The sequence below is a fragment of the Vigna radiata genome, chromosome 8 (genome assembly GCF_000741045.1).
Source record: "Vigna radiata var. radiata cultivar VC1973A chromosome 8, Vradiata_ver6, whole genome shotgun sequence".
Taxonomy (NCBI): domain Eukaryota; kingdom Viridiplantae; phylum Streptophyta; class Magnoliopsida; order Fabales; family Fabaceae; genus Vigna; species Vigna radiata.
Window position 1 is genome coordinate 29089015 of NC_028358.1, and position 26418 is coordinate 29115432.

General features: G+C 31.3%; 2 protein-coding genes and 1 long non-coding RNA gene across 10 annotated transcripts; 1 reads left to right on the top strand and 2 right to left on the bottom strand.

Annotated features, from left to right (window-relative positions):
• Nucleotides 1-5430: 5430 nt before the first annotated feature.
• LOC106772171 (probable WRKY transcription factor 23) lies at nucleotides 5431-7618 on the top strand. The gene is made up of 3 exons (XM_014658384.2): nucleotides 5431-6075; nucleotides 6613-6756; nucleotides 6955-7618. The coding sequence occupies exons 1-3, from the start codon at nucleotides 5669-5671 to the stop codon at nucleotides 7361-7363; spliced, it is 960 nt and encodes a 319-aa protein (XP_014513870.1). The 5' UTR covers nucleotides 5431-5668; the 3' UTR covers nucleotides 7364-7618.
• A 148-nt stretch (nucleotides 7619-7766) lies between these two features.
• LOC111242323 lies at nucleotides 7767-11579 on the bottom strand. Of its 6 annotated transcripts, none has more exons than XR_002669119.1 (3): nucleotides 11347-11579; nucleotides 11027-11198; nucleotides 7767-10882 (listed from the first exon to the last, which is right to left on the bottom strand). It is a non-coding gene; the product is annotated as an uncharacterized LOC111242323 (long non-coding RNA). The 6 variants fall into 6 exon arrangements; XR_002669120.1 differs by having other exon boundaries at nucleotides 11282-11579; XR_002669123.1 differs by having other exon boundaries at nucleotides 7767-10727; nucleotides 10810-10882; nucleotides 11079-11579.
• A 6249-nt stretch (nucleotides 11580-17828) lies between these two features.
• Nucleotides 17829-18703, bottom strand: LOC111242310. 3 transcript variants are annotated; one of them, XR_002669110.1, is made up of 2 exons: nucleotides 18390-18703; nucleotides 17829-18292 (listed from the first exon to the last, which is right to left on the bottom strand). XR_002669110.1 is itself a non-coding variant. In XM_022784941.1 (2 exons), exon 2 carries the CDS (start codon nucleotides 18304-18306, stop codon nucleotides 17851-17853), a length of 456 nt encoding a protein of 151 aa, XP_022640662.1. In that variant the 5' UTR covers nucleotides 18307-18436; nucleotides 18540-18703; the 3' UTR covers nucleotides 17829-17850. The 3 variants fall into 3 exon arrangements, 2 of the variants coding, with proteins under 2 accessions (XP_022640662.1, XP_022640661.1); XM_022784941.1 differs by having other exon boundaries at nucleotides 17829-18436; nucleotides 18540-18703; XM_022784940.1 differs by having other exon boundaries at nucleotides 18471-18703.
• Between the last annotated feature and the right edge of the window lie 7715 nt (nucleotides 18704-26418).

Sequence of the window (26418 nt, forward strand, 5' to 3'; positions counted from 1 at the left end):
ACATTTCTAATTAATTTATAAACATATATTTCTTTAGGTTGGGGAAAGAATTTTGGAACTTAAATTTTTGATGGATTTATTGATAGACTTTTTATTGATAATCAAAATTATATTTTACTGACACATCTTACTAATGAATTTTAAGAAATCCAATTGCCTACGAATTTACTAACAAACTTTACTATGAAAAGGTCAAAACTCAAAATAGGAAATGTAACTTTATTTTACCAACATATTTTACCAATGGACTTTTACCAATAGATAAATTCATCGGAACTAATTATTCTAAAATATCTATGGATTTTCTCGACAAAGTTTACCAATGGAATATATTCTTGCCAATAATGAAAATTTTAATTTATCAGTGAATTTATTTCTATTGATAAAATCCATCAATAAATAATGTTTTATCAGAAAAATTATTTTTATAAACAAGATTGTGTCAATAATTAAAAAAAATTGAAATGCAAAATTATGAATATGAAAATAAGATTATGAATAATAAAAATAATTATATAAAAGAATTCAAATAATAAAATTACATATAGTTAGAAATTGAGAATTAAAATCACAAAAGACAAGTAAAGACTAAAACTATAATTTTGATCAAATATAAATACTAAAATTATCATTGAGGAAAAAATATAAAAATTATATATAACATGACATAAGGAGATATAAACGTAATAATAATAATAGTAGTAAAAGTAAAAAATGGTGTGAATTTTTTAAAGTGTGTAAACTAAATTATCACATGTTCTTCTATTATTATTTTAAAAAATATAACAATGTATTATTTGTATTACTTCTCCTTTACCTAGTCAAACAAAATATATGATTTTCTTTCTATATTTTTGTATGATATTAGAGTATGTAATCTTTTGGAGAAAAAATATTAAATAGTCTTGGACTAGGAGATGAGACAACGATGAATTCTAAAATATAAATATATGCCTTTGAAAGGGGACGAAGATAATTAGATTAAACTCGCATAATATTTTAGAGATATAGTTTTCATTTAAAATTTTAATTAAACAAGATTTTTCAAAATTTAAAATTCCCAAACTAATGTTGTTGAGGATAATATCAATGAATTGATTAAATTATGTCTGTGTAAAAGAAACTAATTAAGAAAACAAAAATTACATAAAAGCTACCCAAATGATACAGTCAGAATGATTGAAGATTAAGTAGTAATTTAATTTTAAGTAAGGGTGGACGAGAGTAGTTTCAATATTCTATCTCCATCTCTAAAATAAAAATTTATTCATATCCTTATCTCCTAATTTAACAAGTACAAAATTTTTTACTAATAATTTTTCTCGTACTCTTTTTCTTTTTACTGTTTCAATATTATTTAATTAATTATTTTTAAAATAAAAATAAAATAAATAAAATATAATTATTAAATATTCAATATCTAAATACGTATTTCATTTATTTAATGTCATGTATTTTAAAAAAATTATAATTGTATAAATTTTAAATCAAAATATTAAATAATAATTAGATATAAGTAAATAATTATATAAAATATTACACAATTACAATTACTCATAAATAAAATTTCATGACAATTGAAACAACCATTAGTACAGTGAAAACTTTCTATGCTAATTTTGGACTTGTTAATTTTGGACTTGTTATAAATACAACCAAAGAAAAGATTCACTTTTTATGTGAGTTCTATGTTGGTTATAAACTCAATGGACATAAAAAGTCATGCATGTATCTCTACATCTTTGGCCTCATCCAATCAATCTTAGAACTCATAGTCTGGGTTTCACAATTCTAACACGATTATTTCTTTCTTTATCTTAATCTTTCCAATCTTGAAGGGTATCAATTAACTTGGCATGATCCCTGTCACTAATCGAAGGTATCTCAAACAATGTGGATGAAAGAGACTAAACATTGAAGTGAACAAAGGCATTGTTGTAGGCCCGCCTACACAAGTGCTCAGATTTTAGGGTGACACCTTTATAGTCAAAGATAAGAGCCTGAAGAGAATGTGAAGAAGATGAAGTGGAAGCAAAAAAGACGAATAGAAATCATTGATAAATTATATTCGTAATAACAATAATCAATAGTAACAATAATAACAAAGATTATGGTTCAGGGTTAACCTTCTCTATGTTTTCCAAAAACCTTAAACGAGACAAAAAGCACAAAAGCGACAATGATGTGCAAAGCACAAGAGTGAGAGCCACCAAAACCAGAGCAAGAGCCAATGTGAAGTGAGGTTCGAGAACAAAGATAAGGAGACGAGAGGAGAGATTTTAAGGAGACAAGGAGGAAAGTGATGGGAGTGTAGAGAATGAGAGCAACTAATACAAGGAGGGTGAAATACCATGAGAAGGAGAGGAGGGAAGAAGTAAATTAAAGATATTATATCAATTATAATGATGGAGATATGAAGGGAAAATATGTTTGTAGTCTCTAATATTGGGCATGAAATCGAAATTTGTTCTTGTCTTAAAATTTGGTATATTTTGATCCCAAACTTTAAAAATGAATGAATTTAGTTTTTTTAGCCTAATGATAATTATTTTTTACGTGTTAAATGACATTCTAGGCTGAAATCTAAGATCGAGCATGTCAAATGATATAAACAACTCAAAATTTAGGAACTATAAGCATATCTAACTCGGTTAATAATAATAATTTGCATTTAAACATAAATGTTTCATCTTTTAAACTTTAATTTATCTTGGATGGTGATAAGAAATTTCATTAAAACGATATTAAGTTATTATATTATACTATAATAAATAAAAAATTTTAAATTATTGTGGTGATAAAATTACACTTATAAAAATTAAAAATTAAAAATTTCATCAAAGCAATATTTGACATTATAAAAGTAAATAATATATTAGAGACTACAAATATCTATCTATCTATCTATATATATATATATTAATGTTATTTAATAATTATAGATGTTTTAGTAATTTAACCGGGATGCAAATGACTAATCAAATTGGTATGGGAGAATTCTACCTCAAAATAAGAGAGTTGGACAATAATGAATTTACTTGTCATTCTTAATTTTAAGTTTTTTTTTTTATTATTTATTGTGATGAGAATCAATCTTAAATGAAATTCTCCTCAAATTTATTTGTGATAATTTTTAACGAGATGACAAAAAGGCTTGAAAAGTTTTGATGTTACAAAGTATAAAAGTAACACATAACTTTCACGAAGGGAACTATCATATTGATAACCTTGCAAATTTAGAGATTTATAAAAGACAAAACTTGCAATGGTTTGATTTTCTTTTTCTAGTTATTAATCTATAATTTTTTTCATAATAGCCGGGTTTTGTTAAAAAGGAGTTTGTTTTGTATTTTCTTCCTCATGAGTTTGGTTTTACTTTTCATATATTTTGTTTTCTTAGTTTTTATTTTTAATGATTAAATTTTGAATTTTTGGTCTAACTAAGGTGCTATAAATTCACAATCATGTATGCGAACAATTTAAAAAGAAAATGAAAATCTTTACATTCTCAGCAAACTATGAGGAAATGTATATTAAAAATTAAGAGAAGATTTCGTATCGGAAACCTTCAAAATTAGAAGTGAAATTTGAATTTTGCATCATAAATCATTCTATACAATAATATTATAGATGGAATAGGAAATAGGGAGTAGTGTAGTAGGGACCATTGGAAGTTAATTAAATTTATAAGGGACGAAGGAAGTTGATTTTTCTGCGGGCATGCATCCAGAAGAATAGGTGACGTACAACAAGGTACATCCCTAACAGATCTTCAACATTCACACAAGCTATTCATTCCACAAAACTCCAACACCTTATTTATTGCTACTAAAACGCACTCTAAGTATATGGTACTCTCTCAACAGAGTCATCAGAAAAGTAATGGAGAAAATATAAATCAGCTCTCACTCTTCAAAATGATAATATAATTAATGGATAATTTTAAGTGTAACTCAATCTAATAAAATCGGCTTGTAAAATTTACACTCTCTTACATATTATAAATTGATTTTATTTTTAATCGGTGTATTATTTTCAATACATTTATAAACATACGTTGATATCCAACAAAAATCAATATCTTCAAAATGAGAGAAGGAGAAATTCTAATTATTGAGACGCATGCTGGATAGCAGTCAAGTACTTGCACTCGGAAACCATGTCAGCATGCTTTTCGTGGTCGTGGCTCACTTAAAACCACACGTGCATAACCTTTTTCCGTTCTCTTCTCATCACATAATAAAACACTTCCTTCCACATCTTCTTATGCTACTTTTTTTTTTCTTTTTTCTTATGCAGTTTCTCTCTTCTTTTTTACTTTCAAACTCTAATACAAATAAACGATGGAAGTTGAAGAACATTTTTAGTATGGGTTTTATAGCTTTGCCTGTAAGAAAATTACATCCACCGACAATACATGGGTATGCTGACTTTCTTAGAGATATTCACACAACTTAAGGTTTGTGGCTCCGAATCCTTTATGTGTGACTTTCCTCCGTCAGATATGGTCGGATGTGATGTGGTCGATTTAGCAACAAAAGTTTTTATGAATACTATTCTCTTACACTCAACTATAACCGGATAAGTTTCTTTCCAATTTATACACCAAATCGAAATCAACCAAAGCCAAAGCTTCCATCTGCAATGAGGTATATTCTCATTGGAACACTCACTTTGGTACAATTCCCTGTTTAACCATAGACGAATCATATGTATTATGATAAGTATATTTCTCTCTCTATATGAATGGATGAATAATATTAATTATCCCCTATTGTATTGCTAGTTTTCCTCACTATACTTCTTTTAACTATTGTCTTTATACACCAAACAAAATACAACATGTAGTGAATATGGTTGCCCTTTTCATTTACGAGAACTTGCTTTTTTGGGAATTTCAAATGTTGATTTCACAAGAGTCAAGAGGAGGAAATTAGGCTCACCGATTCAATCAATTTATTTAAGGATTTAGGATTAGTTTTGTTTAGCCATCTATTTTTTTACGACTTTTTTTCCCAACCTATTCACGAATCCCTGTGCTACGTTGGTTTGTAAGACAAGTTGGCGTAATACCAAAACCCGCTGCAAAAGCTTCACAAAGTGAAAGAAAAATAATAATGAAAAAGGTAGGTCGAAAAAGAAAAAAAGAAAAACTAAAGAATTAAGAAAACGACGATCAACTTTGAAGGATTGATCAGATTTCGTAGATCACTTGCACACGAGTGAACACTATTATTACAATTTGGCATTTTTAGAAACGAGGGAGAGTAAAAAAAAAAAAATCATTTAACGCCGTTAGAATCTAGGAGATGGCGGAACCCCTTTCACACACACCCTAAACCAGTTAAGGGGTCAAATGCTACGTATGAAAGCGTCGACCATGGCATGCATTGATTGCCACCGGCTCAGCGTTGTCCGTACCAGATCATGACCTACACTTGCCGGTCAAATCTCGCCTTCATTTCTATCTTTGTTCCTTCCACACAGTTTTCACTTTCTTCTAAATCCAAAAGTACTCACAAACTTTCTCTCTCTCTTTCACACACACCTAAGCTATAAACCAGATCAACCCTACCTCTCTCCACTTCTCTCACTAGTGTTAAGTTCGAGTTTGTGGCGTGTGAGAGATGAAGGATTTGAGCATTTGAGAGATCAACTCGTTTGGTATATGGAGAAGAAGGAGATGGTCGTGAAGACTGAGGATGCGGTTGGGTCCTCTTCCTTCCCTTGTTATAATTCAAACGTTTATCCATTCTCGAACGCCTTTGATTTCTCTGAGGTGGAAAAGAGCTCTTTAGGGTTTATGGAGCTACTGGGTGTGCAGGATTACAGTCCTCTGCTTGAGTTGCCTCAACTTTCAACCGTTTCTGTGCCTCATCACTCTACAGTTAAGGCTCCACCTGATAACGGAAAAGAGTGTTCCGAGGTGTTGAACCACCAACCCGCCACTCCGAACTCTTCTTCTATTTCATCTGCATCCAGTGATGCTGTCAATGATGAACAGAATAAGACTCTAGACCAAGTTGAAGAAGATGACGATGAAGAAGAAGAAGGACAACAAAAGACTAAGAAACAGTGGGTTTTTTTTTCTTCTATTTATCTCATCACTTTTTCTTTTCTCGGGGATTGCTGGAATTATTTTTTTTCTAGTGAAAGGATTACTGATATATATGGTGGATTTTTTTCAGTTTTGTGCAAGTATTGAGTATTTTTTTATTAAGACTGCGGTATCTTCTCAGCGAAGACTAGCTTAGTCTAGAATAGGTTTTGTTTTCATTTTTTGTGGTTGTTGGGGCGGGGCGATGAAGCTTTGGTTTTAAAAAGTTAATTTTAGAAATGAATGGTTGATGGGATGTGAAGAACATAGAATTTGGGATGGTCTCTCTAGTATAAAGTACGTGTTTTTATATGATGTTTGGGTTTACTATGTATAGCAAGGGAGAAGGTGTTTGACGATCCAATTAGATAAAAGTAACGAGATCATGGGGTACATTTTGTTTTGTTTAGTTATGTTTTGGTTTTGAGATAAAATAAGAATACATGTGATGTGGTTGATGTGAGGAAGGTTCTAAGATTTGATGGTTTCTGGGATCTGATTCTTATTGGGTTTAGGTTGAAGGCCAAGAAGACAAATCAGAAGAGACAGAGAGAACCAAGATTCGCGTTCATGACGAAAAGCGAGGTCGATCATCTGGAAGATGGGTACAGATGGAGGAAGTACGGTCAAAAGGCCGTGAAAAACAGCCCTTTTCCCAGGTAACATCCGATTTAATTCTCCCGGTAAACTCTAATCTCAAGTCTTACAGTGCCTGCACCTACCTACTTTTCCTTCCTTCCCTACTTTATCTTAATTCGTTTAATTCACTCACAAGTTACACCAAACAAATTAATTAAATAATTAATTAATTAAATAGCCTTAACATTTGGAATATACTATGTGTGGATCACATGTAGGAGTTACTATCGTTGCACCAGTGTTTCATGTAATGTGAAGAAACGCGTGGAGCGATCTTTCACTGATCCAAGCGTGGTAGTCACAACCTACGAAGGCCAACACACACATCCAAGCCCGGTTATGCCTCGCTCAGGTGTCCCCGCTGGATACGCTACCAACTTTGCTTCAGTTTTTCCACAAGCAGGAAACTACTTATCCCACTATCAGGAGCAGCAGCAGCACCAACAGCAACAACTTATTTTCAACACATTGTCCTTTTTGGGTTTCCCTTACAATGATTCTTCCACTTCAAAGAACGCGGGTTTTACTCAAGAGAGACGGCTTTGTAATCCGGGGACGAATGCATTTCTAAGGGACCATGGACTTCTTCAAGATGTTGTTCCCTCACACATGTTGAAAGAAGAGTAGAGATGATAACTCCATTACTCATGCTTCTATGTGGTTTATTTTTTTGCTGACTTTTTCCTATGAGAGTTAGGTGAGAACTCTAGTAATGGTACATGTAATTTTTCTTCCTGACCGATGGTAATATTAGTGATCATGATCATATATATATATACACTTGTAAAACCCAGTTTATAGCTTTTTGCACATATAGCCCATGGATCATTACTATGTCTGTATAAGAAGATGGATTATGATCTAATGCAGGGAGTACTCCTAGTTGTAGTTTATTTTGCTTCGATGTTAATTTTCTTATTATGGTATAGAAAAAACAATCGTCCTCCCAAGAAAAGAAGAGAAAGAAAAGGGAAGAAAGCATTGATTGGTGGGTTGGGGTGTGTGGAAATGATAAAAAAGAAATAGGCAAATAGACTTCTATCTTCTTTTTAATATTCTGATTCTGACTCCTCGTTTTGTCTTGTATTTTTGTTTGTTCTAGTTGAAGGAATGTGCATTGATTTCACAGATGTACAGCAGTGAAGATTGTTAGGTTAAGGTTTTTAAACGGGAACGAAGAATTGGTGTAGAAACTTGGTTTGGCTTGTTTTGTTCCCGGAATCGATCGAAAAGTAATTATAGATAAATGGTTTTTGAAATTAGGAGGATATGGTGGTAAAAGCCTTGTCCAAATATGGAGAGGAGGTTATAAATAGGAAGAGTATTTCAACTACTCTCCGATCCATTTTGAGGTGCGTGAGTTAATGGTTCTCTGTATCCTGCACGCGATGCAATCTATTCACGGATTGAAGAGTGGCGGAGACGGGGGGAATTAAAGAAGAACATAAGCAAAAGGAGAAAAAATTATACAAGCTTAGCATAACGAGTGTGATATGGTCACCATGATGGAATAGATCTTGATAACGACACATGTTAGCTTTATTTATGAAGGTATCAAAGATAGCTCTCGTGCTTGTTTACAAGTTTTGTTTTATCGAGCAGATTGTGAACAAGAATAATTGAAGTTTTTGATATATAGCCGTTCACGGATAGATAGGCATAGGCTAACATATTGTAAGATGTTACATACGACACGCCACCGTCAAACAAACAACTGGGACCAGCTCTCTCTTTTTCTCTTCTACGCTTTCGTTTTCTTTCTCTTTAACGCCAAATGCCAAATACATTGCATCCAATTCAAATCCTTCACCACCCCTGCTCTCTTCTTCTAAAGCCAAAATTGTCTCTTCATTTCCATTATTTCGGCCTAGGCCTTGTTGACTTCATTAAACAAATAATATATTAATCTTTTTTTTACAAAGGGAATAAGCCCACGATCCTTTTAGAATCCACCATCAATCAGAATTTCAACATGAAAAGCAACACGAGTTCATGAAACAGATATTTTGCCTCCGTTTATCACATGTTGTTATGTCCAATTTCAATGTAGAAAATATTTTTAGAGTTAAAGTTTTAGGAATGCAACGAGCAGACAACGAATCTTAATCGTGTGGTGCCTACAGTAGTAGTGGAGCCACACTTCTTATCTTGCCTCGTAGGCTTAATTTAGTTTCTTATTCCTCTCTCACCCACAAGCAATCCCAAGTACGAATAAAAATCTAAAGATTTCTTTGATTGACAAGCCGAGTATGAACGTGAATCAACAGCAGCAATAACCTGCCCCCACCAAAAAAATGGAAAAGCCTGGCACAGCATCATGAAATGCGAATAGCACGCCTTATTCAGAAAAAAAATAAAATAAAATAAATGTCCATGTTAATTTTTGGTGTGCGTGTGGAGAGGGGCCTGTTTTACAATCACCTGAATTATGCTACCTCCACAGGTTTAAACAGTTCTAATTAACATCATTTTAGTGGATCCTTTACTTGTCTAGCTATCAATTCAATAAATTACCCACACAGTATATATCTTTTCAAGTGCATTTCCAAGAATGAAAACAAAAATGCAAAAAGGTTTCCCAATTACAAGATTTAGTTGCTGCAAGTAAATTGAGAAAGTGAGTATATTACGATTACAAAATACTTTAGTTTAAATCGACAATGGATTGTTTTTTCTCTTTCTTGCTCTAAACTCTACTTAAATTACTTGAGGAGTTAAATCCTAAATAACCAAATAGCAATAGCTTATGATACAAGAAAGGGTGCGCTTGTAGAATACTCGAGTGTATCAAGTTGGTTATCTAACTTCCAATTTTTTTATTAGTTTGAATCAGTTATCAAGACTCATATCACTCCAACAGTATAGTTAAAAGTGAATAACATTTGAATAGTTTTTCTGTCAGACAGAGGCATATTTGGTGTTTTCTTTTGAGCCGTATAAAGAATCTTACTGATAAGTTTTGATATCAAACAAAAACAGCCATATGAAACATTAGAAGATAAAATTTGAAGATATTTTAAAATTCTCAATGATAATAACTTTCAACAATCTGGTAATTCAGGAAACCAAGAATAATGTAATTAAACCTCTAGAACAATAGGACTTGTTTCTGACAGCCAATGAACAATAGGACTTGTTCCTGCATAATTTCATCAAGTTAAATAAAGTAGCAGACTGAACAAATAACGTTTAGCACCAAATACAGGCCACTCTGTGAAATAAACACGAGTAAATTAGTTTATAGTTTAAAAAAATTAGCTGTCACAATATGATCAAGTTTCAAGAAGCAAAAACTGGGCATGTGCAAGTTCGAGAAATGGTAAGAGCCTAACCATCCTTAATGCCTTGCAAAAGTACAAAATAACCAGAATAATTCATTGGAAGAGGCCAGAATATAATTATCTACTCAGAGAGGGGGAGAGAAAAGAGAGGAGGGGAATCGCTAATGGTTTTGAGTGTACGATACTACCAATACATTGACCGAATAAACCCTGTTTTGGCTACTCCTGCAGAAGATCTGTAAAGTAGAATTATTGAAATAGGAATATGGCATCAGAATGCACAGGAAGATTGCCATATTTGTGCAAAAATAAAGAAACGATACCCTAACTTATACCATTGAAAGACAACTAAGTTTATTCATGATCAGAGATAAAGCAAGACGAAATTCAATGGGACTACATTACACTTTTGAAACGATGATCGACCAATTAGAAACATGGTTTCCAAAACCGGTCTATAGCCTAAGGTTTTTGGATTCACCGTGAACACATTCCTTCCACAATTTAAAACCTTGATAAGAAGAATCCTAGATTTAAGAGGATAAGAAGCTTGCTGATTTCTTATATATAGCTGAGTGTGTTAATGGAACTGATTTGAGAGTGTACCTGTTGTCTATAAGCATTTTTGTTGAGAGCAATGAGACCAGCTAAGACCCTTGTGTTCTTCCTGCTATTTTTGTCACTCTTTCCGTCATACAAGGCTTCTCCCACTGCACAGACTTAAAAGAGTAATAATCATCGCAGACTAAAGCTGCAGAAACATAGCACAAACAAAAAGGGTTTAAACATTACTCCGCTGCCACAAGCTACACCGATGCAACAGTACTTGCAAGAATTGCTTCCAGGCTGAGTACCGAGTAGGCAACTGCAAAGAAGGTGAAATAAACTAGAAAATTGTCAAATTAGATAATTCACTTCAAACATTTCTAAAGTAGTCGGAACTGATCCTAAATTATGCAATCCCATAAAAAAAAAAAAAAAAAAAAAAAAAAAAAAAAAAAAACTGAACTTGAAGCATCAATCGAAGGGTTTAGGAAAGCTCAAAGTGAGAACGAACACACATTTAAGAGTTGAATAAGTAAGAGCATCGGTTAAACGACGTCACTCCACGTCTTCCATATCAGAAATTCAATTCACAGCGATGATAGATTGCAGTTACTTCCATAACGATTACCAACCCTCTTGTCGAGAAGAAGAAGAAAAGTGTTAGATATGATAAATTAGAAAAAGGATTCAATTCCTATAACTGCTACGATGATTTTACCATGTGTCTTCTCTCCACTGGCAAAACTGCAAAAACAATTGGATAATGTTTAGAACTGCTTGTACCTGTAGAAGTTCGAATTCGGGCGAGGACAAGGCATGCTTAGCAAACCCTTTTTTGTCGTTGAAAGTTGAAATTGTGATGCTCTCTGTGCAAATTAAACTATTTGCTTGCTTGGCTCTTCCGATTCGAAAAAATCACTGAGGAAATATACTTCTGAGGACAACTGAATGTTAGAAAAACTAAGAAAATCCGTGTTACAAGAAAATTAAGGTTCATTTCTGTTAAAAAAGATAGAGTTACTCCTTCACCCGAATACAATCAAAGTTTGCAATTTTTTGTAATAATGATTGAAAAGGTTGTATAAAGTAATTTTTACCTAATTAAGAGTGTCACATCTTTTATAAACTAAGTATATAATTCATTAATATATATATATATATATATATATATATATATATATATATATATATATATGGGTTTGCTAATATCCGTAAAGTGGTTTTTCAGTTGGTACATCTTAACAAAGTGTACCAAATTTTAGGTTACAAAAATGTTCCTGTTAAAAAAAAAGACCAACTTTAAATCTAAGGATATTTTAATAATTTTAAAATTTAATTTAAAATAAAAAAATTAAAGGTAATTATTAAAAGTCCTGAATGGTCCTAGTTTTTATTATATATTTTATTATATATTTTTTAAAATGTAGTTGTTTTTTAAAATAAAAAATAAAATAAAAGATAATTGTTTTTTTAACCCAGACTGGTTTTATAAACCCGGGTTCCATAAACTCAGACGGGTTCTATAAACCCAGACGGGTTCTATAAACCCTAAACTCTAAACCATTATATTTTTTAAAAGGTAATTGTTTTTTAAAATAAAAAATAAAATAAAAGGTAGTTGTTTTTTAAAATTAAAAATAAAATAAAAGCTAATAACATCTCTTGTACACATGGACCAATCAGGATTTTTAGTAACTACTTTTAATTTTTTATTTTAAATTAAATTTTAAAATTATTAAAATACCCTTGGATTTAAAGTTGGTTTTCTTTTTAACGGGACATTTTTGTAATCTAAAATTTGGTACACTTTGCTAGAATGTACCAACTGAAAAATCACTTTAAGTAAATTAGTAAACCCCATATATATATATATATATATATATATATATATATATATATATATATATATATATATATAATTTACGCTTTTTTTAATTGGTACATTTTAGTAAAGTGTACCAAGTTTTAAGTTACAAAAAAGTCTCTATTAAAAAATAGTAACGGTAAATCCAAGGCTATTTTAATAATTTTAAAATTTAATTTAAAATAAAAAAAATAAAAAGTAGTTATTACCTTTTACTTTTTTTTATTTTAAATTAAATTTTAAAATTATTAAAATATTTAAAGTTAGTTTTCTTTTTTAACAGGGATATTTTTGTAACCTAAATTTGGTACACTTTGCTAGGATGTACCAACTAAAAAACCTCCTTACGTAATATATATATATATATATATATATATATATATGTGTGTGTGTGTGTGTGTGTGTGATTTTTAGCAAAGTGTACCAAGTTTTAGGTTACAAAAAAGTCTATATTAAAAAAAAAAACTAACTGTAAAGGGTATTTTAATAATTTTAAAATTTAATTTAATATAAAAAAAATAAAAGGTAGTTATTAAAAGTCTTGATTGGTTCAGAGAAGTTATTGGCTTTTATTATGTATTTTTTAAAAGGTAGTTGTTTTTTAAAATAAAAAATAAAATAAAAGGTAGTTGTCTTTTTAAGTCAGACAGGTTCTATAAATCCATACGGATTCTATAAACCCATACGGGTTCTATAAACCCTAAACCCTATACTATAAACCCTAGGTAGTTGTTTTTTTAATCCAGACGGGTTCTATAAACCCTAAACCCTAAACTATTATTTTTTTAAAAGGTAGTTGTGTTTTAAAATAAAAAATAAAATAAAAGTTAGTTGTTTTTTAAAATTAAAAATAAAAGAAAAGCTAATAACTTCTCTTGTACACGTGGACCAATCAGGATTTTTAATAACTACCTTTTATTTTTTTATTTTAAATTAAATTTTAAAATTATTAAAATATCCTTGGATTTAAAGTTGGTTTTCTTTTTTTAACAAGGACATTTTTGTAACCTAAAATTTGGTACACTTTGCTAAAATCTACCAACTAAAAGACCCCCTTATCTAAATTAGCAACATACTTTGAATCCAAGAATATTTTAATAATTTTAAGGTTTAATTTAAAATAAAATAAAATAATATAAAATGTAATTATTTATCATCCAATTGCTTCCACGTAGTTATTTAAAATCCATGATTATGTTACATGTATTAGTAGTTATTAGTTTTTTTAAATAAAAAAATAAAAGGTAGTTATTACCTTTTATTTTTTATTTTAAATTATGTTTTTCTTTGAATGGGAAGTTTTTTGTTCATTAAAACTAGATACACTTTACTAAAATGTACTAACTAAAAATAGATCTTACATAAATTAGCAAACCATATATATATATATATATATATATATATATATATATATATATGAATATTTTTAGAAAAGAAGCTCATTCTCCTCACTCAAAAGATAAAAATAAAAATAATTCACCTGTCTTATTTCTTGAGGAATTATGTTCCAGACAATTTCTCAATTAAAAAGACAATTTCGTCCTATAATAGTTTCAATAAGGTAGGGTAGTTTCATTTAGGGAAATAATATGGCAAGTTCCATTTGGCTTTAGATGAATGTTAATAGTTCAACTAGGAATTGTCCTAATTTGGCTTCATGAGTGGGTATTTTAAGAAGAAGTCGGGATTGATATGTTTTTTTTCATAATTTTTTTAGGGTTATACTTCTATTTTTGCTAAATTTATGGAGGTCATATATGCGTTGGAGCAAGTTTGGAGAGAGGACTTTCAAAAGCTTTGGTTGAAGAATGATTCTTCTTTAATGTGCCATGGTTGTTTGGTTCAATGAATGGTTTCTTGGGGTCTTAGAAGAAAATGACATTAATACTTATATTTTTGTAAGCATATGCAGTCCAAATTTTCTCATGTTTTCTTTAAAGAAAATAATTTTGGTGATAAATTAACTAATTTAACTTTAATTTATAGAAAACAACATAAAATAATATGAGTGATTTAATATTTTACCTCCATATATTTATTTTTATTTTTTTTCGTATAATTTGTTTACGTTTAATTTTTATCATGGATTTAATGTGATATTTTATTCTTTACATTATTATTTTTTCTTTTAAATAACTTTTCATATAATGAAAAAAAAAAATCATAAACTTTGAAATAACAACGTTGAAATGTCAAAGTTAATGATAATACTATTTAAAAGTATAATTTATTTTAAATTTATTATATATGTCAAGAAATAATTATTTTCTTACGAAGAAACTAGCAAAGGAAGGTGTTACTACTCTACTCTAAGACACGACAAAAACCGCACCAAAACACAACGATCACTTCATAGACGTCAATTAATGTACAAACCGACGTCTATGATGTCCCAAAGACGTCGGTTAATGCAATGTTTGACAGCTTTATAGACGTCTCAAGTGTTACAGACCGACGTTTATATCGACCTTAGACGTCCGTTAGCGCAGTATCTGATGTTTTTGTAGACGTCGGTCTTTGAACTGAACGTCTACAAAAAACCGACGTCCCATTAACATCACCCTATAGAGGTGGGTTTTGGTGGTGACATTAAAAGTTCAAAATATCTAACGTCTAAAATCCTTTCTGCACTAGTGTTTGTTGTCTAGGTTGGATTAGACTATTTCAAAGGTTTCTATATACAATCTTTATAATCATATATTATTTTATCTTGTTTTAGACAACATTACTTAAAAGATATATTTTTTTTATTTGTTTGTCTTCTTTTATTCTTATATAATTAGTGGTCGTGCCATTCTTTTGTCATTTTCAATATTAATAAGATTTTCTGACTTTTCGATGTTATTCTTTTTTGGTTTATTAACCGAATTTTGGATGTATTTTGCTATTGAAATGAAATAATTTCAAGTCAAGATATCACAACGGCGAGTTTTGACTCATGAAAAACCTTTAACAATAAGCTTTTCTTTGAGACACAGAAATCAATTTGTAAAAACTTAGAATAGATTATCTTGTGCACAAAAAACATGAACACAAATACATTTTAGAGTGTTCCTCCCTACACCTTCTTCGTCTCGTCCTGCACCTCCAAATTTAATTTTAATTCCTATTGTACCCCTAGCTTCTCTAAGCCTCAGCCTATTGATTACTTTTATAAAAAGTCAGAAGACTCTGCCGCAACTGACACCACAAGAACCCTACACCCCCTTTCTTCTTACCCCTTACCCATCTTGCTCTCCTCCGCTGCTAAGACCAAATTTTTAAACTGCAGTTTGGTAATATCAGTTTCTTCAGTCATAATATCCATTATTTTTTTCCTATTTCCTTTATATGCATTGCCTACAATGTTGTTTAAAGAAAATTCATCACTTGAGTAGGTTTTAAGAATCAATTAACGACGCATACATTCCATGATAGAATCTGGTGGTGTGCATTTATATTTATTTCTTGCTAAGATTTATTCTTTGGACTTACCAAGTATACATTTTCTCCAGATGAAGAGGTTCTTCCTGGCAGGCCCCTTTCACCTGAGTGCCATGCTGAACTTCATACAGATTATGATGGTTCTGCAGTAAGATGGGGTCTTACACACCACAAGAAGGTGAAAAGAAATGCAATATTTGGGCTTATTGCCCATCTGAGTTTGGGTATCATTCTCCAGATATTTACCAGCACAAACATTAGGAATGTTGGCTATGTATATATATGAAATATGCCAATGGGATCGGCGGTGTGTGCGAATGAGATCGGCGGGAGGTGTGCGGGAATGTGATCAGCGGGAGGGTTGTGCGAATGGGGTGCCGCATATCGAACCGCACTTGGCACTGAGGTTAAGCTGTGCCGCAGTACGAACGGCGGTTGGGTTTCGAACATAAATGACTTTACGGTTAACGCCTGCCGCAACTGGATCAGTACCTGAAACTAACCGCAGTTGGATCTGTGGTTGGTCATTCTCATTCACCGCATATGGAAATGCAGTTTGGGGAAGCGGTTGTTGAAAACGAAGCTCAGACTGCGGTTCTAATTTTTTTTTCGTTAAGTTTTTTTTGAAATGTTTTTTTTTTAGTTTTAGGTTGTTTGTTAATTTTTTATAATTGATAAAATTTTATAATTATTTATTATTAATGTAATTTACATTAAGTAATAATTACGAATTTAGATAAAGTATTAATTTATTAATTGAATTAATTAAATTTTTTTAGTTATTTTATCTCTTTTCATTTTAATTGTTTCATATAATATATTGGTAATCCATAAAACTAATATAATAATAAGGCATCACTGAAACTACCATCAGTGAAACTTAAAACTAATATATATATATCAATTCATAATCCATAAATTCAATAATAAAACATATGAAATGTGTGCACCAGAAACATAACCGCAACACAAAGTGCGGTTAGGGGAAGCCGCAATTCGATGTGCGACTGTAGAGAAACGTCGTTCGAACGACGACAGCATGAACCGCAACACGAAATGCGGTTAAATCAATTAACCGCAACATGAAGTGCGGTTGGATTTTGTCGCAACTCGATATGCGGCGACAGTAACCGCAACACGAAGTACAGTTAAATATGTTTGTTTCCATACTAAACCTTCTTCTTCTTCAGCAACTCAGTTCTTCAGCAACAAGTATCACCACCACTCTTCTTCTTCCTCCCACCAACAACCAACTATCACCACCAGATGACCACCACGCTCAACTTAAACTAATGAAAGAGTAATAAGTGAACTCAAGGAAATGATTCAGAGTATAAGAAAAACGAAGAAGGGGGTGCATCTCTTAAGGTTTATAGGGGTGTATCATTAATGCTACTTTAACTTTTATTAAATGAGGGACAAATATGTAATTTTAGAAGTACAAGTAGAAAGCGGTGAAGTGCAGGGAGAAACACTCTACGGTTTATAAGCTACTCAAAAGTACAACTCCTGGTTAAAATACTTATCCCCAGTTGGAATAAAACCTAAAAAAAACTACAATAACACTCTAAAAAAACAATTTAAACTGACTAGAATTGTTCCGCAAAGTGAATTACATAAAGTTATTATGATATACTTGTTTGATATGCTTAAATAATTTTATGGTTAATGTTTTACATAGAATATTGTTTAGAGCACGTTAACTTTTTCCCTCTTCTCTTCGTATATATATATATATATATAATTGATTGTTAAGTTCAAAGCTATGTACATTTTTAATGTCAATAATAAAATGTTTTCAACGAAGATTATTTTAGTAAAGTGTTTTCAGCATTAACACCATTATTATAATTATCCCTAAAACTTGTTATAGAAAACATTAAACAACAAGTTCAGATAAATAAGATTGGATAAAAACAAAGGACAGATTACACAAAACCACAAACAAAGCAAAGAAAAACACATCTCCTACAAAGACTTAATCTATTCCACCGTCCTCCTTACATAATAAACTTTTTCATAATACATCCTACGAACACTAGAAAAATCATTACAAACACTGCAAATCTTGACTTACGAAATCCAAACCACACAAGCCAATTCCTACGAATCACACCTCCTACCTTCGCAGAAATAGCAGGTTTCTCGAACAATTTCCTCCCAATCTGGTAGCAACAGCAAACATTGACAGTTGGAAGAAGTAAATCACCATAAGAATCCTCATACAACCAACTCAAGAGTCTCCAACTTCCATCACGATCAAACCCAAGAACTTCAAGAGCGAGTTTACCAACACCACAAGTTCCCAAATGAGGAATGTCCAATACATCAGCAGCCCATGGCCCTAATTCCACGCCATTTCTGCATCTAATCCCAAACTGCGTCTCCAACATTTCCATCTTTCCCTCAATGCCAACGCCAACAAAAGTATGGTCCGGCCGACTAAGAAAATTCATCAGTGATTTGGGAATCGAATTCAGTTGCAGCAAAGGAATAATGATACATGTAAATTCATCACAAAGATATAATGTAAATTTACCCCAAGGATATAATGTGTAACTGTATCCTATATCCAAACCGACAAACCTGGATACACAGTCATAAAACATAAATTGTATACCGCTTTCCATTCACATCAATTTCATCCTCAGAATCCATTGAAATGGTGTGCTATTAGCTAAAGGCTAACCTGGCTTCAGTCAAAAAGCAAAAGTGAGGGCTATATATAGAGATACAGAATGCGTTCACCGTTGTAACACGCTAGAACAACCTCATGCATCGAGTTTGATGCAGGAAGCTCAAGGGACTTAACCAAACACCACCGTGAAATACAACTTGGAAATAAATTCTACATTAAATTGCATCATATTATCTTTGCCTAGTTCCAAGACTAATTATATCAGATTTATTGTCGGTCGCTTGAACTTTCCAAAGATGAAATCGTTCCAAAAAGATAAAAAAATAGGTACATGTTCGCTTTTAATCTCACCATAACTTTCTATTTTGATTTCAAAGGTTCCTTTACTTTTTAACATTTCAATTGAATTATTATTTTTTTAAATTGATCCCATTAAAAATTTGCCGTCAAATTACACACGGCTATTAAGACTTGTTTATTTATGAATGTAATTAGATTTTTGAAAGGACAAAGTGACAATAATTAAAAAAATTTAAGTGTAACCCCTTTGAGAAATGTAACTGAGATTAGGAAAAAAATTAGGATTAAGGTTCGTGTAATATGCTAACTTTGTCTGTGTTGTTTTGCATATTAAAGGATATTAAATCATTTAAAATGGGTTTCGGTCGAACTTCGACCTCGAGAAGTGGAGATTACTTGGAAGGGATGATTAATGACTATGTTGGAGAAAGAAACAAAGTGAAGGCTCAGAGAGTTTCCTCCACAAAGTTTGTTGCAGCACTCAACTGTTTTCAGTTTTTCTTTGCAGTTTATGCAACATTCATATTGTATTACACGGGGCCTTCCATTGATTTAAGAACCAAACCAGAGTTCACATGGACTACTAAAATTGCCCAACAGTGGAAACAACTTATGATCACACCCCACGTTATTGGCCGCTACTAAGAAGCTGCTTCCTCTCTCGTCATGGAGGGTGTTCTTCCTACAAGTCCGTCACAAGTGTGTGAGAATGAGAAGATAGACTTCCAGCAACAACACGCGTTCCGATCCCAGTTCCGATCGAACATCTCGAACACGCGCCTCACGTCCATCGCCTCACGTCCATTACGCATAACACAATGCCAATTTTTTCCCTAATTTTCTCACATGAACCCTGTTGGGAAAGTCTTCCTGGACAAACACAAACTCACACCACACAAATAATAAAAAGGTTTAATAGGTTCGGAGGTCCCTATATTTGGGGGTTTATTTCAATTGGATCCTCCAATTTTGAAAATGATCAATTAGGTCCCTGATTTTGTCAATTTGAATCAATAAAAGTTAAATGCAGTTAACGTGAAGTTTTTGAACATGTGACATGTTGACGCTTCCACGTGGCACCGTTTGTATAGGTGGATTATAAAAGTTGAAATCCCTTTTAATTTAGGAATTTCACCTTCAAATACACCATTTTAATTTAGGGATTTCATCCTTTTATAATCCACCTATGCACTTAAAACGATGTCACCTGGAAGCGTAAAGCATGCCACATGTTCAAAAACTTCACGGCGTTAACTGCACTTAACAAAAAGGCTTTTATTGATTCAAATTGACCAAATTAGGGACCTAATTCATCACTTCAAAAATTGGAGGACCCAATTGAAACAAACCTCCAAATATAGGGACTTCAGAACCTATTAAACCTAATAAAAACTCACAATAAAATATCAACTTACCTAAAAATAAAATTTCCTTATTCTATCATAAAATAATATTCTACTTAATAAATACAAAATCATAATTACTCATTCCTCTTTTATCTCTATCAAATCAAAACAAATATTACTGTACCCAAACCTAATAAAATAATAAATCTCTAAAATTTAAGTTTATCTCAATTTTTCTTCAATCTCAATTACATTTCTCGCACTTAAATTTTTTTAATTATTCTCACTTTCCTCTTCCAAAAATCTGATCACATTCATAATATTTAATAAAAAATTCCTATATAATACCACATAAACAAGTCTTAACTTAGTATAATTTGACAGCAAATCCTTAATTAAATCAATTTTATAAAATAAGAGACTCAATTGAAATATCAAAAAAAAAAATGACCTATTTAAAATTTCAAACAAAAATAGAGAGATTAAACCTTAAAATATCAAAAGATTGAAAGAAAAAAATATAGTAATTGTTTACTTTTAAATATATAAATCATACCGTATTTTATTTTCCATTTTAAATTTTAAATATTTATTCAACATCTCTTCCTCTTTCATAATGCAATTAAACAATTTTAGAAGAAAATTTATTTATCTCTGAACTTAAAAGATTAAAATAAATTTTTAATCACAACTTCTGTAACTCTTATGTCGATAGAATTCTTAATCACAAGTTTTTTAGTTTCAAGGTTACGCAAAACCAATGAAATAGACTATAACACCGTTCACTTCAATATATTTTACCGTTTAAGCAAATTAAGAGACAAATGTAAGTGATAATTCATGTTTACTTTCATGAATTTGAAAAGAAGGAAGAGCGAAAATTTGTGAGATACATTACATTGTTTTATCTCTGCTGAAGGAAGGGGAAGGGGATTTGTCCATTTTATCCCTTCTGTTTATAAGGTACATGAGGTGGACCTTGAATGAACATGGTGATGTAGAAAACCTGGAGATGAGTGCTCTCTTCATTTTATTTTACTTTATAATTTATCATAAGTTTATTTCGATTTTATCGTCGAATTAAAATACATTAAATTGAAATAATTTTTTAATTTAAAATGGTTTGTTTTTTAACTATTTCATTCGTTCAAATATAAGTATTGAATAAAATAATACTTTATTCTTAAAAAATTATATTTTAAATATAACTATTTAATTTTACTTAAATACAATTTTTTTATTTTAAAAAATAATTTTGATTTTTTTTCTCTTTATAATACTTTTTTAATAAATATATTATTAATAAATATAATTTTATATTATTTTTATCACAAGATATTTTGGTAGTTTTTAATTTCTATCAATTAAACAAATTTTTTTATCTGTCACATCAATTAAATCCTAAACTAATTCTCACACACTTTATTCTGAAATCCACTTTCATTTACTTCCAAATCCACTTAAATAAACAACAAAATATTTACCCTCAAATCTTCTCATATTTATCCACTCACTCTTCTCTAAATCATCTCAAGTGAATAAAGTCTAAAAGAATAAATGAGAAATAACATCTCGGCATTAGTAATTGTTTCGGTTGTGAGGTCACTACCAACACCTCCACAATTTGTCTTCTCAGCCGTCTAGTTCTACTTTCAGATCTCCCTCAATATTCTTTTATCACCATCAGGTCGCACTCATATGTCTCCTTCCTAAAACTGATCGGTCGGATACCTGTCAAAGGTTTTCCGGCGCTCAAGTCAGTGTACAGTCCACACACTAAATTTGGAAAAGTAATAAATGTGCAGTAAATGTGAATCACATACCTCATACCTTTTACCTGTATTTATAATTTTTGTCATGGGTCTGGGATTAGTGAAACTTTAATCACGACCTAATCCCAATCCAATGACCCTAATCACTCCTTACCTTAATCTCAATGTAAATCATAGATTTTGCCTAGCCGTCCATCCTAAAGCGTCCGATTATATCTTTACAAGCTAATTTTCAAGTCGTTCGATCCATAAAACTGGACCATCACGATGGAGACTAGTTTTTGGTGACGAGTCTACATAATAATGGTCCAATTGTCGTCCGCCCCCCTGGTATCGTAATAGTTCAGTGATCGTCCGGTCCATCTGGTACAGTAATCATGATAAAATTAACAAGTCAAGTAATACTCAAAAAGTTTACTTAGGAAATGTCTTAATATATACAATCTAACCTCATTCAAGTAGATGTTCATTGTAATATTATAAATACACGGTTTATGAAATAATACTTACATATTTAATATTATGTTTATTGATTGTTTATGTAAATACTTCTAACTTAGAAGTACTCGAATTGGAAGGAAATATATTGTCTTTTATGTAAAAAGACTTGGTACATTTGGGTTGTTTGCAGCGGAAGAAGGAAGAATATTTATAACGGACATGTATTTTTGTGTTTACTTAAGAAAAGTAAGAAGTTAATTTAGGAACAAAATCAAAGGAAAAAAGACATATGAAAGATAATCATTTGAGCCTAATTAACTTGAATCCAAGGGCTTTTCTTCTTACACCCCAATTTTCTTCTTGCATCCTATTAAAATTACCAACTTTAGCCCTAAGTCAAAGTCAAAACCTTATCTTTCCTTTTCATTTTACCTTGGTCCCTTGGGTCATTCTACACCTTTATCTCCCCACCTTTTCCTACACCCTTATCTCCTATGTCTCTATATACCTCCTTTGATCTTGATTATCGTTACACCTCCTTTTAGTTTAGGGAATAATGACTAGGACTCAAAAAGAACTCAGGGCTTAAAGGACACGAATAGACCCTCTTCAATTCTTTAGTGAGAGAACTTTTGAATTGAATGTTCTAAAAGATATTTCTGGATCTGGAAATGTCTTTTAGAACAATCAATCAGAAAAATATTTTTATAATTCAGATCAAATTCTAAAATACCTTTTTGAACACTCAGTCTAAAAAGTATAAAACAAGAGACATTTGGATGTTTTTAAAGGTATTTTCGTATTCGAAAATGCCTTCTAAAACACTAAATCGGATTAATTTTTTATATTTTGGATTGAAGCTTTTGAAGGCATTTTTTGAATTCGAAAATATATTCTGAAACACCCTGATCTGAATTATAAAAGAAAAATCTAGATTTAGTTTTCTGGAAGGTATTTCCGGATCTCAAAATATCCTTTGGAACACCCAATCCAAAATGTTTTTTTTATACTTTTTGGAGTAGATATTTCAAAACAAATTTCTAGATCTATAAATACTTTATGAAACACCTATTTTTGAATATAAAAATATTTTTTTAAATTGAGTGCTCTGAAATATATTTCCAGACCTAAAAGTATCTTATCAAACACTTAATCTGAAAGGTTATCCTCCTTCTTGGAGAATTGTAGGGAGTCGTATTCTTGGCCTTCAAACCCTCTTTTTGCTTCCTTAATCCTTATCATGTATCATTGTATTCATATAGAAGTGTAGTGAAAATCAAGATTAAAGGAGGTGTGTAGAGATGTAAATGATGGAGGTGTGGGAAGATGCATGGGAATGCAAAAGGGTGGGAGGTGGAAGAATTCATTGACGGGATGAGAAGGAAAGTGGAACCACTCACAGATGTTGGAGGGAGGTGCAAGAACTTAAAAAGAGGAATGGAGGTGCATGGACACATGATTGAAAAAGAAATATGGGGGAGAAAAATGAAAGGAAGAGATGTTTAGGATTTTGACTTTGACAAAATGGTAAGGATGGTATTTTAATTTAATTTTAGAAGGTGCAGGAAGAAATATAGTGGTGCAAGAAGAAAGCTTCGAATCCAAACCTATTTGGTCACATGTTATATTCTCAGTCGGGACTTTCTTCCTACACCTCTAAGTTTCTTTCTACACTACCAAAATACTGTAATGTCGAATATATCCTTTTGATATATATATATATATATATATATATATATATATATATGAACATATTCATGCTAGAAGGTGCTAAATTTATTGATCCTAGCACCGCGAAGTCACTCTCACAAAACTCAAACGACCTTTTTTCTCTCCTTGAACTTCAACTTTCTTCTTCTTCCAACGTCGTTTTTGTGTGTTTCTTCCTTCATTTTCTTTCGTTTGAAAAATAAACGTATGTATTAACTCCGTTCTTCTTTACTTATGCAGTTTTTTTTTAATGTTTTTTTGAGAGAATAATATTATATGATTAAATATGATTTTGATTTTTTAATTTTTAGTGAAAATCGAAATTAGTTTTTCTTTTTTTAAAATTTTTGCTCATTAATTCCTCAATTATAGAAATTTGTAAATTTAGTTTTTTTTATTTAAATTTTAAGTTTTTTTACGTTTCTACCATGTTTCATGATAAATTATAAGTTTGATGAATTACATGTCCAAGTGATTTAGTGTTGTGAAGGTGTTTTAAACTTTGTTTTCTTCTTTCTTTGTTTAGAATTACAAACCTCTAACTGTGAAGTGTGTTAAGTGTCAAATTAAACACATTTTTTTTTGTGTTTTATTGCACTTCATTGGGGAGTTTTCTTATCTTTATTTTTTGTTTTTAGTTTATTTTCATATTTTTCTCCAAAAAGCATAGTTTTAATAAAAATGTATTAGAAAGGTGGTTTAGATTGTATATTGTATTGTAAATTTTTGTGAATAACTTCAAAACGTCACCACTTTAATATAGACTATCTTTTTCGAATAACAGTAGTTTATCATGCGTAATAATTTTCCATATTTGTACCACTAAATGTTTTAATTTAATGCATATGACATAAATAGCAATTAAAGTATAAAAACGTTGTTTTTTGTTTTTTTCTGTTGCATCTTATCCATGCCTAAAATCTCATCTGGATCATATATAAGATTTCCACCCCATGAGCCTTGACCTTTCTAAACAAAAGATATTTCTTTTGTTCCATATAATCCGTATGATGGCTATCCACATCTCCATCTAAATTATACTTTCGTTTTTGTATAGTTCCATGAGATTAAACTGTTTAGTACTTGTATGATCATGATGTACATTGTTTACCCTTATCCATAGATGACATATTCCATACTTTAGAAGCTATCTTACATCCAAAAAACAAATGATTAGTTGTTTCCCCGCTCTCCTAACACAACACATAAATCATCATCAAGCCTACATCCCTCGCATTTTATTTATTCCTTAGTAGTTAGTCTATCTAGGATACTTCATCACTAGTGCAAAATAGGGTTTTAACGTTACCACATAGACGTCGAACCAGAAAACACCCAACATAAATTATTAATTGGTGGCATTTTCGTAAATAAGTGGGCATATAGACGTCAGTTCGGAGGGGCACCGACGTCTATAATATTATAGATGTCGGTACCCCTTCTAACAAATGTCTATATGTCTGACAGGTAAGTAGAAAGTCATTTTTTTTCGCCATATAGACGTCGTTTAAGAGGTGCACTTACGTCTATAATATTATAGACATCAGTGTCCCCTAACCGACGTCAATATGTTTGTCAGGTAGGTGAAAAATCATTTCTTTCCGCCATTTAGACGTCAGATCCCGCCAAACTGACATCTATATGCGATTATAGACGTCGAGGCCCCTACATCCGACGTCTATATATATCACGAATATTAATTTTTAAATTGAATGAACATTACGTTAGTGGGACCTGACATATATACGACAATAGACGTCACTCGCTAGTGAAACCGACGTCTATAATATTCTTTTAAATAACACGTTACGAACTAGTAGTTACCCGCACTTCATCGTCTTGCTTCGCCTTTTCTCTTCGTGGCATTGCATTTCCAAGTGTGTTTGATCTCTTTTGAACCGTTTAATCTTTCGTTTACTCCGATTAAAGTAATCTTTGATGTATTTTCTTTCGTTTGAACTGATTAAAATGAGTTTTCGTTGTGTTTTTATGCGGTTTTTCTCGTGTCTTTGGATAGCATAATGTACCTGCTTCCTTTGCTAGCTTCCTCGTAATAAAAGTTTGCGTCTTTTGGATCTCTTATGACATTTCAACCCAAAGTCGAACCTGGGTCCTTGCCTAGTTTTCATGTCACCGTATTATTTTTCTTTGGCAGTTGGAATGGAACTAGACAATGACCTAAATTCTGTTTTGAGTTGAAATGTTATAAGTGATGCAAAAGATGTAATTTTTAATTACGAAGAAGTTAGCAAAAGAAGGAGGTGCTACAACACTACCCAAAGACACGAACAAAACTACATTAAATTACAACGAATACTCAGTAAATGTCGGTTAATGTCATATCCGACGTCTTTTGTGTCC

What these genes read in the sequence shown, in the direction of transcription:
- LOC106772171 (XM_014658384.2), top strand. Translation starts at nt 5,669, where the DNA reads ATGGAGAAGAAGGAGATGGTCGTGAAGACTGAGGATGCGGTTGGGTCC. An exon ending in CAACAAAAGACTAAGAAACA is followed by an intron (nt 6,076 to 6,612) that starts GTGGGTTTTTTT and finishes TATTGGGTTTAG; the next exon opens with GTTGAAGGCCAAGAAGACAA. An exon ending in AAAAACAGCCCTTTTCCCAG is followed by an intron (nt 6,757 to 6,954) that starts GTAACATCCGAT and finishes GATCACATGTAG; the next exon opens with GAGTTACTATCGTTGCACCA.
- LOC111242310 (XM_022784940.1), bottom strand. Translation starts at nt 18,508, where the DNA reads ATGGATTCTGAGGATGAAATTGATGTGAATGGAAAGCG. An exon ending in ATTGATGTGAATGGAAAGCG is followed by an intron (nt 18,293 to 18,470) that starts GTATACAATTTA and finishes GAATTTTCTTAG; the next exon opens with TCGGCCGGACCATACTTTTG.